Genomic DNA, 16,912 nt, shown 5'->3' on the forward strand with positions numbered 1-16,912 from the left:
TATTTCAGCACATGCGATTTTTACATAGTTACGTCCAGTAGGTGGCGGAAAAGCACTGTTATGAGTGAGTAAGTCAGCAACTATTCAACGACCATTTCAGTGAAAAAGGCTGCTTTATTCAGAAACAAACAATACCATGGCAATCAATGTCAATTATTGCTATTTCAAGAGTGAATCCCGCATAAATGCGTATGTAATTCCCGAAACTTTGTGTTTACGTGGCCATTGGTCCTGGCTGGCAGCATGAAAAACAAGATTTATACAAATTCTGAATGGAAATTAGAAAGCATAGAAAGCACACAACGATCGCTCCCTTTACTAAAAAGCTGTTATCCATCTCCGTCGAGATCTCTAGCACTCCCGTAGAACCAGGACTAATAATGAAAAAAATTACTTTTTAAGTAACTTAAGCCTAAATGTTTCCAATTTACGCAAGGAATACAAAAGCCCCGATATGGTGTGGGTAGATATAAAGTAGAAAGATATATAGAGAGAGACAATTACCCTTCAAAAAAGTCGGTAAGAAGCTTTCTCTTCCGACCTCGAGTGGAGGTATATTTTTCAAAATTTTTTAAAAGTTAAAATTAGCTTCAACGGAGCGGCGCCAATCAAACAGTCCTGTCAGTCAATGATGTAAGCGCACAGCACTCTTTAGATGTGGGGCGGGGCGTTTACATTTTAAAGAGACATGGCAACTAGCCAACTTAAAAAAAATTATTGTAAATAATCAATTCACGAAATTTACCGTATCCATTGCATGCATTTAATCAGATTTGTTATTATTATTTTTTACTAAAATAAAAATATCTGAGGGACCCCCCTAATTCTATTTTTTACTTCTTATGGGGGGTCCCTAATACCTTATGGGGGGTCCCGGATCCCCCCAGCCCCCCCTCAATTCGAGCACTGGTTTTAATTTAACAAAGCGTAACAGCGTCCGTACTGGACCATCCAGCTACGTCATCGTGCTACAGGCTGCAGCGAGGACCTCTTGCCCTATTCCGGCAACACCCGCTGTTGATATAATTAGACGTCAAATGATTGGACGACTGTTGTCTATACGTCACCAGCTTGATGACTCCTTCTGATTGGATGGTTATCTTATCCATATTCAAGATAAGGCATTAGGGTGATTCTAACCACTTTGCCATTCCGACAGTAGAAAAACTATTTGTGTTTTTTAATTTTATTAATAGTCAATGGCTGCATAAATGTACAAGAAAGAAAATTATGATTATTACATAGCAGGCTTTGTAGTTGTTTATCAGCACTCAGTGTTGAGAGGTCTTCCCAAGATGAACTTACATACACTGATTAACATGAAGTCCCAAGAGGGACTTATCAGACCGTCAGACAGTATCCTGAATTTGACACCAAATTTAAATCCAGGGTCTCCACAAAGGTTCTGGAACACCATGGAGGTTCTGCATTCAAGGAACATGTTCAACCTAGAACCATACAACAATCACATCTTCATACTCATAAAGTACATTGCAGGAAGCTACTCTAACATCAGGTTCCACTTCATTGCCAAGGAAACATGTGCTGCATCACACTCCAAATGACAGGAAAACTCTGGGCTAGCTTTTACTGCAAAAAAATATAAAGATAAGTTCCTACTGCCAGCAACCCTCTCTGTAAGAGCCAAGCCCATCCCAAGAAATTAAATTTGAACAATGATTATCTTTTTTATAACAATATGTAACGATGACTAAAAAAGAGATGAGAAGTGCATAATACATACATTAAAAGGGATAGTTCGCCCAAAATGTAAATTCTGTCATCATTTACTCAACCTCATGTCCTTCCAAACCTGTATGAATTTTTTTCTGTGGAACACAGAATGTTTTTGTCAATATAATGAAAGTCAATAATGAACAAAACAAGATATTTTGCTCACCATTTACTTTCCCTATATGGAATACAATATACCTTATTTTGGGTTCTGCAAAAGAAAGTCACATGGATTTGGAAGGACATGAGGTTAAGTAAATCATGACAGAACATTTTTGGGTCAACTTTTCTATTAACATTAAAAATTATAACTATCTGAAACACAATAACTTTTTAAGATTATTGTTATACTGCATGCTGCAAAAGTATCTACACTGCAAGTAAAAATGGATAGTATCATCATTTTACTCAGTTATTGCTGTCTAATCTCTTACCTGTTACAACAGCTCTTTAGTGAAGCCAGGCTGACAATATTCTCCTCATACAGCGTTTTCCTCCTGTTGCAAACCAATTCCGGTTTTATCTAACATTCAATTGGATGATTATTGAAATCCAGACTGCAAACTTACCTTGTTTAACAATATCCATGTGCTGCTTGTGAATTCCAATTGACCACTTTAGAAATTATGCCCATGATTTGGGCTGTGTTCAGGCCTGCACTGCAAAAATTACAAATCATACACAAAGAATTAATGCAAGTACACATTATATTCATCAGTTGTATCACTGATGTTGATCTGTAAATAGATATTCAACTTGACCAAAAAAGCTAACTTGGTAAGTTACTGTTATTCATACCTAATATTCATTTAGCCTAAGAAAATAACCCCAATGAATGTTCAATGTTAACAATAGTTACAAAGCATAATTATGTATTCAGAATAATCACTTTAAAGCCTGCAAAACATATGTTTGATAATGATATTAATGATATCTAATGATATCTTACGTAATTTTATTCTATTGAGGTAACACGTGTTCCGCTGAAGGTAATGCTGCTGCGATAAAGAGTAACATAACACGCTTGCACATTCAATAAGCAGGAAAAAAATGAGAGTCCATATAAATAACTAATTACATGTATAGGAAGATTGCGTTGTGATGCTGTATATGCAGACTTTTTTGATAAGTGATGATCACCAAAAACAGATGATTTCCCATTAAGACCCAAAGTACAGAAGGGAGTACAGAATGTTAGGAAATACAAAGATGGTGGCGCAGTAGCTCAACTGGTGTGACATAATGAGCAATCCAGTTTTTATATATATATATATATATATATATATATATATATATATATATATATAGATCAGTGGAAGGAGTGCACAAAATGGCAGGTGTGGCTCTCGTGGAGAGTATGTCACCCGAGGTTTCCGGCCAAATAATGTGGCCGCGAATGGGGGTGGAGAGACTGGTTAATGGTGTCTGCCCGTTTAAAGTGTGTTTCCGCTGTCGTCTGATTCTCAAGTGAAATCTTCTTCACTTCTGCAGGCAAAAGGGTGAGACTCGGATTGCTCAGCGGTCTCCTTTGGATCCGTTAGCGTGCTCTGTGGAACATGGAGATTGTATGGCCAATGTTCAGATACGTACATTACCCAGGAGTAGCAGGGCTGAAATTAAAACGCAGCACAAACTACTGCTGGAAGCAAGGCTTAGGAGGAATCTCCGGGGTTTTATACTCTCAATGACAGTTCGAGAGTTGAGAGTTCGATCCTTCAGAATTTCACACCTATGTGTAAAGGGCTTTTTGGATCTGTATTCTGTTTGGTCTCCCTTTGTTTGATTTTGGTGCCGTTTTTGTGTTATTGTGCTTTGAGTGTTCCTACAGTCCTCAGTCAGGCTTTATGACTGTGTGTAGGCCTGCTTTTGACTCCTATCTGAGTGGAGTGGATAATTAACTTTCTGAGCACATGAGGCACAACAATATCGTATATTTAGCTGTATGGAATATACTGTATAGTAAATAGGTCTATCAGTTGTATATGATAGAAGAGAGTAAAAACACACACACGTTCATACACAGGAAGCTGCGGTATTACATCGCCCCCATTATAATTAATCAACAAAGCAGTAAACAGCTGATTTAAATGCATGTGATAGTATTGTTTTCTCTAATGTTAACCATTTAAAATTTGCACTGAACTTTGAACTTAGTGGCTGTTTGTTTTTCTGCAACTTTTATGTTACTAAGGCTATATGAATGACTTCTCAAGTGCCTAATTGCAGACCGCTTGTAATTAACTCTTAGTAGCCAGTCCAAATATAGGAGACGGGACCTGCCAGAAACCAGGTGTGAAAAAAAAAATAAAGCTACTTTTTTCAATTTGGGTTGGGGTTCACCAAGGGCATCATAACAGCTAGAACCGCTACTGCTTGTTTGGGTGAAAAATGCTTGTTGAGAATGCACCAGACAGGACATTGTAGATAGCATATGAAGCCCTGAGGAAATAATATTTATCACTTTGTATAACTTTGTTTAAGTTTCTATGCCATTGATTCATACTAAGGTGAGAGTGATGACTATAAATTAAACAAGACCAGATATTTTCCTAAAGCTCTGTTAAATCCTCTTGACATGGGAGGAGACATGTTTGAATGGCCAAAGTAATTCCATATGTTTAGACTCTGAAGTTTTCATACCATTTCTACAAAAGGGAAGGTTCGAACAAGGCTTGTCTGAGAGTTTAAAAGTTTCAAGTTTGAAGGTTTATAGATTCCACTCCATTTCAGAGTTCTGTCTATGGGATGTTAGACTAATTTTAAGGTCCACAACAGGAACACTCTACATGTTGATATGGCAACATGTAAACAAATTAAGTTTTGTCTTACCAGTGTCAGTGGAATCTTCCAGGTGTGTTACAATTAGCCCTGCATCAGTTTGTACCTTGCTCTTACCTGTTATTCAGAAATGACTTTAATCACAGTAATTAATTTTGCAGTGAACAGTCTCCCTCAACTTTCTTCTCTCCTCCTCTGCTATGCATGAACAGCTTTGTCTGGTTGACGTTCCTGTATGTTCCTACATCAAGGCCTTTTTTAAGATGGCATCTTGCCGGAATTTCGAAGAGTATTTGACCGTTCAGCCGCATATCTGCACCATAAGCATGCTCGGAGCACATGCGATGTAACGTGCACACACACACACACAAAGCCACCTGTCAGTCAAATGGTGCACTGTTGCAGAAGAGATTAAATAAAAATGTCAATCTTTGTTCTTTATTTGTGTCATTTCTCTCTCTATTCTCTTTCCCTTTGACCTGTTATAGAGATGTAATGAGCACTCCCTGGGGTATGCGTTACTGCTGGTTGTGAATCACTGAGATAGATGGCCTGCATCGTGATAGATAGAACTTTTAATTTGTATTCCGGCAAATTGGCTAGTGAGTTGACAGCGTTACCCGACATGGTTGATTTTCACCTGCATTTGGCGGGTTGGCGGGAATTAATTTCAAATCCTCTGCATATATATATAATTGATGTCGGAAGTTTACATTCACCTTAGTCAAATACATCTAAACTCAGTTTTTCACAATTCCTTACATTTAATCGTATACATTACCTGCCTTAAGTCAGTTAGGATGACTACTGTATGTGAAATGTCAGAATAAAATGATTTAATTCTGCTTCACACCTGCTTTGCCTTTAAATTGTTTAACTTGGGTCAAACGTTTTGGGTAGTCTTCTGAGTCAGGTTTGTTTTGCTTGCTCGCACACTCTTTTTCAGTTCTGCCCACAAATGTTCTATCGGATTGAGGTCAGGGCTTTGTGAGGGCCACTCTAATACCTTGACTTTGTTTTCCTTAAGCCATTTTGCCACAACTTTGGAGGTATGATTGGGGTTATTGTCCATTTGGAAGACCCATTTGCAACTGAGCTTTAACTTCCTGGTTGATGTCTTGAAATTTTGCTTCAATATATCCACATAATTTTCCTTCCTCAAGATGCCATGTATTTTGTGAAGTGTACCAGTCCCTCCTGCAACAAAGCACCCCTACATCATGATGGTGCCACCCCCAGGCTTCACGGTTGGATGGTGTTCTTCGGCTTGCAAGCCTCACCCTTTATACATAATGATGGTCATTATTGCCAAATAGTAAAATTTTAGTTTCATCAGACCAAAGGACATTTCTCCAAGAAGTAAGATCTTTGTCCCCATGTGCAATTTCAAACTGTAGTCTGGCTTTTTATGACAGCTTTGAAGCAGTGTTTGCTTCCTTGCTGAGCAGCCTTTTGGGTTATGTCGATATAGGAATCGTTTTGTTGTGGATATAGATACTTGTCTACCTGTCTCCTCCAGCATCTTCACAAGGTTCTTTGCTGTTGTTCTGGAATTAATTTGCACTTTTTGCACCAAACTACATTTATTTCTAGGAAACAGAATGCGTTTCCTTCCTGAGCGGTATGGTGGCTGCGTGATCCCATGGTGTTTATACTTGCTCCCAAGGATGAACCAGAATTGTGGAGGTCCACAATTGTTTTTCTGAGGTCTTGGCTGATTTTTTTTTTAATTTCCCATGATGTCAAGCAAAAAGTGGAATACAACTAAGTGGAATACAACTCACGGTCTCACCAGATTGGAGCGGAAGCACGTCGTGCAGAGTGGCACCGGGGTAGGTCCTACCCAAGGAGGGGAGGAGTTACTACAAACATGGTGACCAAGGACAGAGGGCCGTCTGCCCAAGTAAGACACGGTTTACCAGCAGTGAAACATCACACGAAATATTGCGGAATATACATCACGCAGGGTTGCCTAAGGAGACAACAAGCACATGTGGAGCACTAACCACAGTATGGGAGCCTAAGTGATGCACATACTGGGGCAGCAGCGACTGGGAAGAAAGCACGCGTTTTCACCTCAAAGGAGGGGAAAGGCGCTATGCGCAACTGGTACACCTGGCCAGCTGGCCCGAACTTACCTCTTTGTGTCATCTGATAGCATATGGGATGAAACTGGCTCAACCAAAAGTATTAGGTGTTGCCCAGCTCTACAGATGTCTGCTAGAGAGGTGCCGCGGAACAATGTCCAAGAAGCCGCAACACCCCTGGTAGAATGGGCTCGTAGGCCAACAGTAAACCGGACCAAACTCCAGGCACGGTTCGCTGACAGAGGACGCCAGCAGGTCCCCTATTCTCTTGATAGAGGTAAGCGCCGTCAGGAGGGTGGACTTTAAGGAGAGTGCCTTTAACTCAGCTGATTCAAAGGGCTCGAAGGGAGATCCCCAAAGGCCCCGAAGAACCACGGAAAGGTCCCATGAGGGAACAAGGTCGACCTGGGGGGGTTTAACCCCCTTGTGCCTCTCAGGAACCCGAGGATCAAGTTATGCTTCCCCAAATACTCACCTTCTACTGCATCGTGATTTGCCAATGTAGCGGCTACACACATTCAAGGTGGAGGGGGAAAGCCGTTCCTCCATCCTCTCCTGCAGAAAGGAAAGCACTGATCCGACTGCACATCTTTGTAGGTCTTTGCATTGGGAAGAACACCACTTAGCAAACAGATGAACAGGCACCTCATTAAGGGGGCCCTGGCCTGAGAGACCATGTCTACCACCATGGGTGGTAAGCCACTTAAGTCTTCTGCATCCCATCCAAGGGCCAGACATGGAGATTCAAGAGGTCTGGTCACGGGTGCCGGATGGTGCCCCATCCCTGAGAAAAAAGGTAATTCCTCAGGAGAATTTGCAATCTGTGCCAAGGGGAGCCTCGGCCAGAGAGTACCAGAGCAGACAGTGGGAGGATTCTGGGGAAGCGAACAGGTCTACCTGTGCTTGGCCGAATCAACTCCAGAACAGCTGGACCGCTTGAGGGTGGAGTCTCCACTCTCCCCTGAGCGTGACCTGCCGCGACAGTGCGTCCGCTGTGCTGTTGAGTTGGCCCGGGATGTGAGTGGCTGACAGCGACTTGAGCTGCAGCTGACTCCAGAGGAGGAGACGTCAGGCGAGTTGTGATATTCAATGAGTGTTGTCCGTCCGGACCAACACATGCTTGGCCCGGATCAACAGCAATGGCCTCCTCGAGGCAAGTAGGACCACCAACAACTCGAGGCATTAGATGTTTGTCTCTCAACTCGAGTCTGAGGTCAGTGCTGAGGTGGTCTCATATGCATCACCCAGAGCGGCGTCACCTTCACTAAGGATGCCATATGCCAGAGGAGCCTCTGAAAGGATTTCAGTGGGACCATTGCATTCTGTGTAGCAAGACAGTTCAGCACTGGTTGCGCACACTCATTCAGCACTGGTTGCGCACACACTGGTGAGGCACGCTGTCATTGAGACCGAGTCTAACTCCATACTGAGATAGAGATGCTCTTCAACCAAAGATTTGGACAGCTCTGCCAAGTGGTGGCACTCAGCGGGCACAGGTGCACCGCAATCGCCTTACCAGCCTGGGGAGTCACCGAGCACCCCCTGGCAGCCCCACCATCGAGGGTAGTGAGAGGGGAGAGCTTTCTCTTTTCCCAGTTGACCTGAAGCCCCAGCCGGCTGAGGTGCCTGAGCACCAGGTCCCTGTGTGCACACAATGTTGATTCAGACTCACAGGTCCCAGATTGGCAGCAACCCACCACCTTCTTTGGGTATGATGAAGTAGGGGCTGTAAGACCCCTTCTTCACCTCGGCTGGAGGGACAGGCTCTATCAAGACATATCTATCAAGGAGCAATTGTGTCGGACATACCTGCGGGCGGGGCATCACGATGTGGCGGAGCCTGAGATGCCACTTGTGGCTGTGCTGAGTCTAGAGACATCAAAGCACTTAACTGGCTCCTTGTGACCGCTCCAGGAACAGCCTGGATCAGGGAAGGAAAATTTTCGCCCTCGTAGCCTGTGGAGACCATCACATCAGGGGCGGATTCTGCCACAGCTTAGCGCGCAGGGGAGGTAGGCCCGCCTCCAAGGCGCCATACCTACCAGGGAGAGACACGGTGCCCAGTGGTCATAATTATGACGGTCGGGGACACCGACTGTGAGACCTAGGAAATGAGAAAACCGCTCTTTTCTTAGATTGTAGGTACCGCGGCCCTGGGGGCATGCGGTGAAATAAGAAAAGGACAATAAAGAACTTGCATCTGGCCCTCCTTGGGGGAAGGAGTGGTGCTCTTACCAGCTCCTGTGCAGCGGATCGCCTACTTCCTGGGCTGCCCATCTCGGGGAAAGCTTTGAAGCCTTCTTGGGTTCTTAGCAACCGGTCATGAGATGGGTGGCGTCTGCTTTCTGTGGGTGGCTGTATGCCGGGCAGGATGTGTTGTATGGTCCCCATCTGACTTTTAACCACTGAGGATTGCTGGGCGAAATCCTCTATGTGCCTCCGAATAGGCCAACTTGGTTCGACCAACGACTTGGACGGCTCCGCTAGGTGGCAGCACTCAGCAGGCACAGGTGCACCGCGATCACCTTACCAGTCTGGGGAGTCGCCGAGCACCCCCTGGCAGCCCCACCGTCGAGGGTAGTGAGAGGGGATGAGCCTGCAAACCGGGTCCGGGCAGTAAAAGGTGCCTGCCGCGGTCGCATGAGCTCAACATGCACTTCCGGGAAGAAAGGAACGGAGGCGAGGCGTGGCCGTTAGCGGCGCTCGGAGTCCTGGGACCAAACATCAGGCTGTGAGGGTTCAGGGTGGAGAGGACAATTCCACTCCATTCTGACGCTCACAGCCGCCCGGGCAAGCATGGCCATCAGCTGCGCATGGCGACAGACTGAACCAACCCACTCTCCGATGCTGTAATCAAAAGCTCTTCCACTTCGTGAGCTGCGAACGCATGGGGAGTGCCCAACACGAGAGGCAGCGATAGTGGTCGTGGGAAGCAGAGAGGTAACGATCACAAACAGGAAAACATACACAAACAAAGAGGTGTCTTGAAAAAGACGCGTTCGTTTGCGCCACTCTTTTAGAGGAAAATATACTCTTTTATTTGTGTACAGCTGTCGAAGCTCCCAGGGGTGTTTTCTCAGCACAACCGTTGTGTGTGAGGGGGAGAACCGCTGTAATGCACCGTAGATCCAACAACTTTTCAGAGAGAGAGATGAATGGAACAGCAGGAGGAATTCAGCTCTGTGAATACGTCTGCTCGGCTCTGAAGAAGAAATCTGAATGTGGGTTTGCTGCGTCACTGCTTTTATACCTGTTTGTCCGGTGGAGTGGCATGCAAATCCCACACGCCAGTTCCCATTGGCCTTTTCTCAAAAGATCAGAGATGTCTGGAATCCCAAGGGTGACCCTTAGTGTCAACTCATCGACAAAACAAAAAAAAGAGTAAGTGACAGATAGGGAACAAGTATGTACTTGAGGAACAGTTATCACATTTTTCTCAAAATCTACACAAGTGTGTGGGAATTGGTGTGTATATCCCCGAGTTTAAAATATCTATCTCCAAATGGTTGTCTGACCAGTTATCAGTATATACAGCAGAAATAGTGGCAGCCATTATTATATTATAATCGGTTGAAGAGGTCAGACCAGATAGGGTGGTGATATGTACTAATTCAATAGCCGTCTTGGAAAGCATACAATCAACAACAAATGTAACAGAAGATTTACATATTACTGTAAACTGTACCACATTTTATTTAGACTTCATAGAGGTGGTATTGATGTACAATTTTGTTGGGTACCAGCTCATGAGGGACTGAAAGGAAATTAGTCTGCTGATAAACTAGCAAAAAGGGCATTGCAAAAGGAAGTAACACTGAATGCACAAGCAGCCTAATTTACCCTTATAAAACTCCTGATGTTGCTATAACAATGCAAAAAGCAAGTGAAAAGCTGTGCTCATTTCCTGTTTAATTAATCAATCGCACGATCCTGCAGAACATCTCAGGTTTTTCAATCCATAAGGATCTCTTTCTTAACGGCAATAACAGCAGTGATGATAGCCAACTCGTCAGCAAGATCTCATGCTCTTCGCTTTCAAATTACATACATCACTTAAAGCGTGATTGCGTCACTCAAGGCCTGCTAAAACGCCTGGACTGAGACATATCCTAAAGACCACACTCACAAGAATTATTAAATCAATCTGATTGGCTGATGAATCTGACTAAATTCTGACATTAGATGCCTATTCACTGCAGTGTTTTGGGATTCTGTGGAAATTCTGAAGGGCTGACAGGGTGGACCTCAAACTCACACGTTGCTTCAACATGGCATCGGGGATGCGATTTGTGAAACAGTTGCCACACTTTGCTTGTAAGCATCAAGGAATAAATTCTGATTGGATAAACCTTTTGCTTTTTGTTTGTAGATTAATTAGGAGTGGAAAGCGACTGAAAATACATAAAGCAAAAGGTCAATGAGAATGAAAGGATGAAAAATATATTAATTTATTAGGCATGTTACGCCAGAAGAGAAAGCTTTGCTAGCCCTGAGAAATCGCCACTGCTTAAATGAAGCAAGGCTGGTGGGCAGAATTTAAGAAATAGGATAAAATGACATGATGTTATCAAATATAACAGAAGAAATGAGGAGATATAGGGATCTGAGCTTGAGTAAGAACCCTCAAATTCTGGTGGAAAAAGGACCATCAGGATGAACATTAGATTTAGAGTTTACCCTGTTTGAACTGAAGAAAGCACTTGCTAGGGTAAAACAAACTTCTCCAGGTAGAGATGACATCTGTTATGAGATGGTAAAACACCTATCAGAAACATCTCTAAATATTATTTTGAGTCTTTTTAATATGGTGTGGGAATCAGGGAAATTACCAGATGACTGGAAGCATGGGATCATTGTGCCAATAGCAAAGCCAGGGAAGGATCATTCACAGCCCACTAACTACAGGCCCATAGCATTAACGTTGAATTTATGAAAACTAATGGAGCGTATGGTCATGAACAGATTGATATATGTTATTGAAAAGAAAAACCTTTTCTCTGCATTCCAAAGTGGTTTCAGAAACGGGAGAAACACAATGGATTCTGTTTTATGCCTGGAAGCTGAAATTAGAAAGGTACATAGGAGTATGTTTTGACATTGAAAAAGCTTACGATATAATGTGGGAAGAGGGACTTTTAATAAAACTGGATAGAATGGAAGTAAAAGGTAAAATGTACAACTGGATTATGTGGGGTCTGCTTTTTCTCAGGTAGCCGATATCAAGTAAAGAACGGAACACCACAAGGAAGTGTTAGCAGTCCAATTCTGTTTAACATAATGATCAATGATGTTTTTTCACAGATAGATTCAGGGATAGGGAGGTCTTTATATACAGATGACGGGGCACTGTGGAAGAGAGGACGCAATGTTGGGCAGGTGTATTCAAACTGCTGTAAGAAAGGTAGAGAATTGGTCTTTTGAATGGGGTTTTCGTTTTTAGTGGCAAAACTGGTGATCTGTTTTACAAAAAGAAGAATTATCCCAACAAAATATTAATATGTATGGACAACAATTGGAGCAAACATCACTTGTTAGATTCCAGGGAATGTGGATGGATTCAAAATTGAATTTTAAAGTGTATATTCAGAAAATGCAAAAAAGCAATAAATGTATTGAGGTGTTTGGTAGGAATTGAATGGGGAGCATGCCGTCAGTCTCTTAAAAGCATATATTGTGCACTAATAAGAGCTGCTATTGATTATGGATGTATGGTGTACAGTTCTGCATCTAAAATACTACTTGCAATCACAAGCATTGAGAATATGTTGTGGAGCAGTAAGATTATCTCCAGTAACAGCAGTACAAGTAGAGATGGACGAAATGCCTCTAGTTAAAGCTCAATTTAAAGATGAGATATTAGACTAATATAAAAGGTCATCCAGTCAAGAAAGTCTTGAATGATTGCTGGGAATACGAGTAGGCTATAAAAAATCAACAAGCTTTGGATGGACAGCCAATAAGGAGGCACAAAACATAAGAATAAGTGATATCAACATTGCCCCTTCCGTGTCTATGTCAGCAATACCTCATTGGCTTTTCCTTATGCCTCTAGTGGACATACAGTTGTATGAAGATAAGCATAACAAGGAAAGAAATGTGTTGGAAAGTTTAACAGTTAACAATATATTGGTTGAATATATTATAACGCAGTGCAAATTTATACAGATGGATCAAAGGTGTCACGAACGCCGAGTTAGGCGCCTCCTCAACCGGCCCTCGGAGATCTGAGTCACCCGAGTACTGAGGTTACACCACAATTCCCATAGACCCACACACCCAGACTAATTATTCCACAGCTGTTCCCCATTACTGACTCACTATTTAACCCTGCTCGTGGCTTCGCTCATTGCAAAGTCTTGTCTGCCCCGGCTACATCTCTGAGCGTTATTTACCATACCCGAGTTACTGTGTACCAACCTTGCCTTGTTCCCTCGACCACGTTTGTTTGCTACCTGCCTGGATTACTCTCTCGCCTGAATTCTAACTATCACTGTTTGCTGCCTGCCCCGACCTTCTGCCTGCTCTGACTTTGACTCTGCCTGCCTACGTTTACTCTGTCTGCCTGTTTCTCGAACATTGCCTGTACGACCTGTTAACACTTCATTAAACTGCTTATGGATCCCGACTTACCTGAGTCTTCATTACAAAAGGATCCATATTCTGGATTTACAGCAGCAACAGCTTACATACCTCTTTTTAAAGTTAACATTTCAAAGAGAATCTCTGATCATATTTCTGTATTTACTTCAGAATTAATAGCAATATTCCTAGTACTTCAATGGCTAGAAGAAATACAACCTACAAGGTCAGTGATATGCACAGATTCACTTTCAGCTATCAATAGCTTGTCAAGTGGAATATCGGTAGCAAGACAAGATTTGATATATGAAGTGATGCAGAGTCTATTTAGAATAAAACAATCTGGATGTTTGTAAACTTTTTGTGGGTACCATCACATGTGGGTGTAAAAGGAAACGAAGAGGCAGACCATCTGGCTAAACAGGCTTAAACGGGTCTAGAAGAATCAGTAGAACATGCCATTATAAAATGTGATGCATATGAAGATTCCATTTAACTCAAGCTTTAAGATCTCTAGTAAAGGGAGTAAATTATGTGTCACTTCAGATTTTGTTAGGAAATGACCCAAAACGATCAAGAATTTATCAAGAATTATTTAATTTCTTAAAAGATACAAGATTGATCAATAGAATATAAGATCGTTTTTTTCCTTCTCTCTCTCCAACTTGCCAACCATGTAGCGCTAAACACTCCAATCCAATAGGTGGCGGGAATGCGCCATTTAAGTTGGATTCCCAACCGCCATAAAACAACAGAAGAAGACATGATGTTATACACTCTTGTACAGTAGGTGGCAGTATGCACCTTAAAGTTGTTTGTGATTCGCCAGTAAACCGAGAGAAGAAGATCAGCACTTGTTTCAATAGTTTCCATCCCCAGTCGGACATTTTATTTCAGAGTAAAACATACAGAATCAGCATGGAGGAGAGTGCACAGCGAATATTGGAGCATTTGACGGAGGTAGAGGTTGCGGCTGAAGATATACTTACTGACAAACAACAGGTATGTTTGAGTTATAACAGTGTTAATCAGATTTATGTTGAGAGATGTCGCTTAAATTAATAATACTTACAGATTGTGGATCTGGACCTAAGGAGAAACCGAAATCGAGAGGCACTCAACGCTTTACGCAACAATTCAACAAACGGCAAGTCCAAAATATTATGTTGTGTTCGTTTTGCTATATTATAAGCTGCTCTGTGGTTCTTAATGATGTAATAAAATCTCTTTATTATTGTCTGTCTTATTTGCTGTTGTACCCCAGGCAATGTTAAGGTGTGTTTTGGAAATATGTTCATCAAATTTCCCCAAGAGAATACCAGATCCATGATTCTTAAAGGTCAGTGTGCTGTCTTCACAATTGTTCTCTAAATAATACATTCACATTTTCGTTTTACTGCGAATTTTGATTGATCTCTTTGTATTTTTAGCCTCTTGATATATTTCTTTAACAGACCAAGAGCAGCTTGACAAGGAAATAAACGACCTTCGCAAACGTCTAAAAGCAAAAGTAAATCGCCTCAATGAGATACAAGGTACAGCTTCCTTTCCAGTCTGATTCTTATCCCAATTAACAGAAAACACAACTGACCATATAACGTATCAACAGTAATTTGCTGCAAATGAATCTGGCACTATGTAAAAGATAGCCAAAATAGGTAGATAGCATCATGAAATGTTGTGCCCTCATTCTCAAAGTCACAAGCAAAACTAATAAAGGTAAATAAAAAATATGACCCATGCTACATTTTGTGAACCATGAATGTAAATGTCTCAAGCTTACAATATTTTCTGCCAAAATATATATAAAATTTGTTAGTTACTGCCATATAAGTATATACCAAATAGTATTACATTACATTGGTAATACCAGAGGATATAAAGGAATAGTTCACCCCAAAATGACAATTCTCTCATCATTTGCTCAACCTCATGTTAGCATAGATTTGTATGACTGACTTTCATCTGTGTAACACATATGAAGCTTTTTAGAAGAATGTCTCAGATCTGTAGGTCCATACAATTCAAGTAAATAGCAGCCAGAACTTGGTAGATCCAAAAAGCAAATAAAGGCAGTACAAAAGCAGTCCACGTGACCCCCAGCAGTTAAATGAATGTTTTCTGAAGCAATATGATAGGTGTGGGTGAGAAACACTTCAATATTTAAGTCAATATTTATTAAATTTTTTTTACTATAAATCTATACTATTAACATTTTCACATTCTTTTGTTTTTGGCAACTCGTATTCTTCGTGCATGTCACCAACTACTGGGCAGGGAAGTCCATTTACAGTAGAACAAAGGACTTAAATAGTTATCTGTTTCTCACCTACATTTGTCATTTTGCTTCAGAAGACATGGATTAAAACACTGGAGTCATATGGATTACTTTTAATGCTGCCTTTGTCCTTTTTGGAGCTTCAATGTTTTTGGGTGAGCTAACCCTTTAAATCTTCATTGTTATTAATTGTTGTCTTATACAGGTAAGCCTGAACTGAGAGGATACAATCTTGCCCCTTTGAGCGATGATGAGATTAAGGCAATTAACAGCGTCCTTAAAAAATGACATTTACTGACTCCTCAGTCTGTGCTGATTCTGAGGGGAACACATACTTGGACTGAGTTTGTATGTGTTTGCCATTGTTATTGTGCCATTCATCGCAAAAATTTAAAGAAATGGTCACCAGCAAATGTGATGATTGAGACTGTTAAATATTACATACTCTAATAATGTCTGGCTTTGTGTTTTTTGTTTTCACACTCAAAAGCAGAGTAAGGCACTTAAAGTCTCCTATCCGAGATTAAATAGCAGGGAGGAACAACTATTAGTATGCCATTCATAGGTTGATTACCCTGAAAAGTGTAACAACACTGTGCTTCTGTGTTGTGCATTGAAACACTGCAGTGTCCGCAAATAGCCTATGATGTTGCAAATTCAACAAAAGAGGACTAAAGTATTTTTTCTTGTGTTTCATAATGAAGTCTTTAATGATGTTGAAAGCACACACATACTGACATTATTGATCAGTGCCTACCTGCTTTGTGGTAAATTATATATATATATCTATATATATCATGAACTGAAAAAAGAGAAGAACAATGCAACTGATTCTTTAATTGGTATATCCACATGTGTAGCCTATATGTTGTTACTTACAGGTTCTGTTATAAAGAGCAACCACACAAAAATGCTTACTGTTCAGAAGTGCCAGACAATTTCAAACCCCCTTTTAAGTGCTAATTTCTACTGTAATTATATGTGGTTTACATGTACAATGTATTGTGCTTATACTGTAAAATAATTATAATAAATATTAATTTATAAATTAGCATTTTGGATTTTTATGCTTTCAGGCTTGCCTTGTGCATTTAGTGTAAGATTTAGTTAAGTATTTTGTTTTTCTACTCTCTTCTCATGCTGTACACAGAGTTATATTAAGGTGAAGTGTGTAATTTATTTTCAAACACAACATCTGATATTTGTTTGAAATATTACTAAAAACCCTGAAAGTTATGTGGGAATATGCATGGGAAAGTTTAATATTTAGCTGTAGTTTTGATAAAATCCTGAGCTGACTTTTATATTTTTACTCCTATAATTAAGATTCATTGACAAAGGCTTGGTTATCTAATCATTGGAAGTTATGGAGGGAGGGGTAGAACTTATCCAAGATGGTGGCGCAGTAGAACGCAGCGGCCACTCCGGATCCAAAATGATGCTATTTTTGTCACTT

General features: G+C 41.2%; 1 protein-coding gene across 1 annotated transcript; it reads left to right on the top strand.

The window, feature by feature from the left end:
* Positions 1-13,996: 13,996 nt before the first annotated feature.
* On the top strand, positions 13,997-16,462 carry pdrg1 (p53 and DNA-damage regulated 1). Its single transcript, XM_052110992.1, has 5 exons — positions 13,997-14,180; positions 14,253-14,325; positions 14,443-14,517; positions 14,633-14,713; positions 15,662-16,462. The coding sequence occupies exons 1-5, from the start codon at positions 14,097-14,099 to the stop codon at positions 15,742-15,744; spliced, it is 396 nt and encodes a 131-aa protein (XP_051966952.1). The 5' UTR covers positions 13,997-14,096; the 3' UTR covers positions 15,745-16,462.
* Positions 16,463-16,912: the final 450 nt, after the last annotated feature.

The sequence above is a fragment of the Xyrauchen texanus genome, chromosome 39 (genome assembly GCF_025860055.1).
Source record: "Xyrauchen texanus isolate HMW12.3.18 chromosome 39, RBS_HiC_50CHRs, whole genome shotgun sequence".
Lineage (NCBI taxonomy): Eukaryota > Metazoa > Chordata > Actinopteri > Cypriniformes > Catostomidae > Xyrauchen > Xyrauchen texanus.

Excerpts from the sequence above, each read along its gene's own strand:
- pdrg1 (XM_052110992.1), top strand. The coding sequence starts at position 14,097 with ATGGAGGAGAGTGCACAGCGAATATTGGAGCATTTGACGGAGGTAGAG. Across the intron at positions 14,518-14,632 it reads CAGATCCATGATTCTTAAAG|ACCAAGAGCAGCTTGACAAG; the intron begins GTCAGTGTGCTG and ends TTTCTTTAACAG. Across the intron at positions 14,714-15,661 it reads TCGCCTCAATGAGATACAAG|GTAAGCCTGAACTGAGAGGA; the intron begins GTACAGCTTCCT and ends TGTCTTATACAG.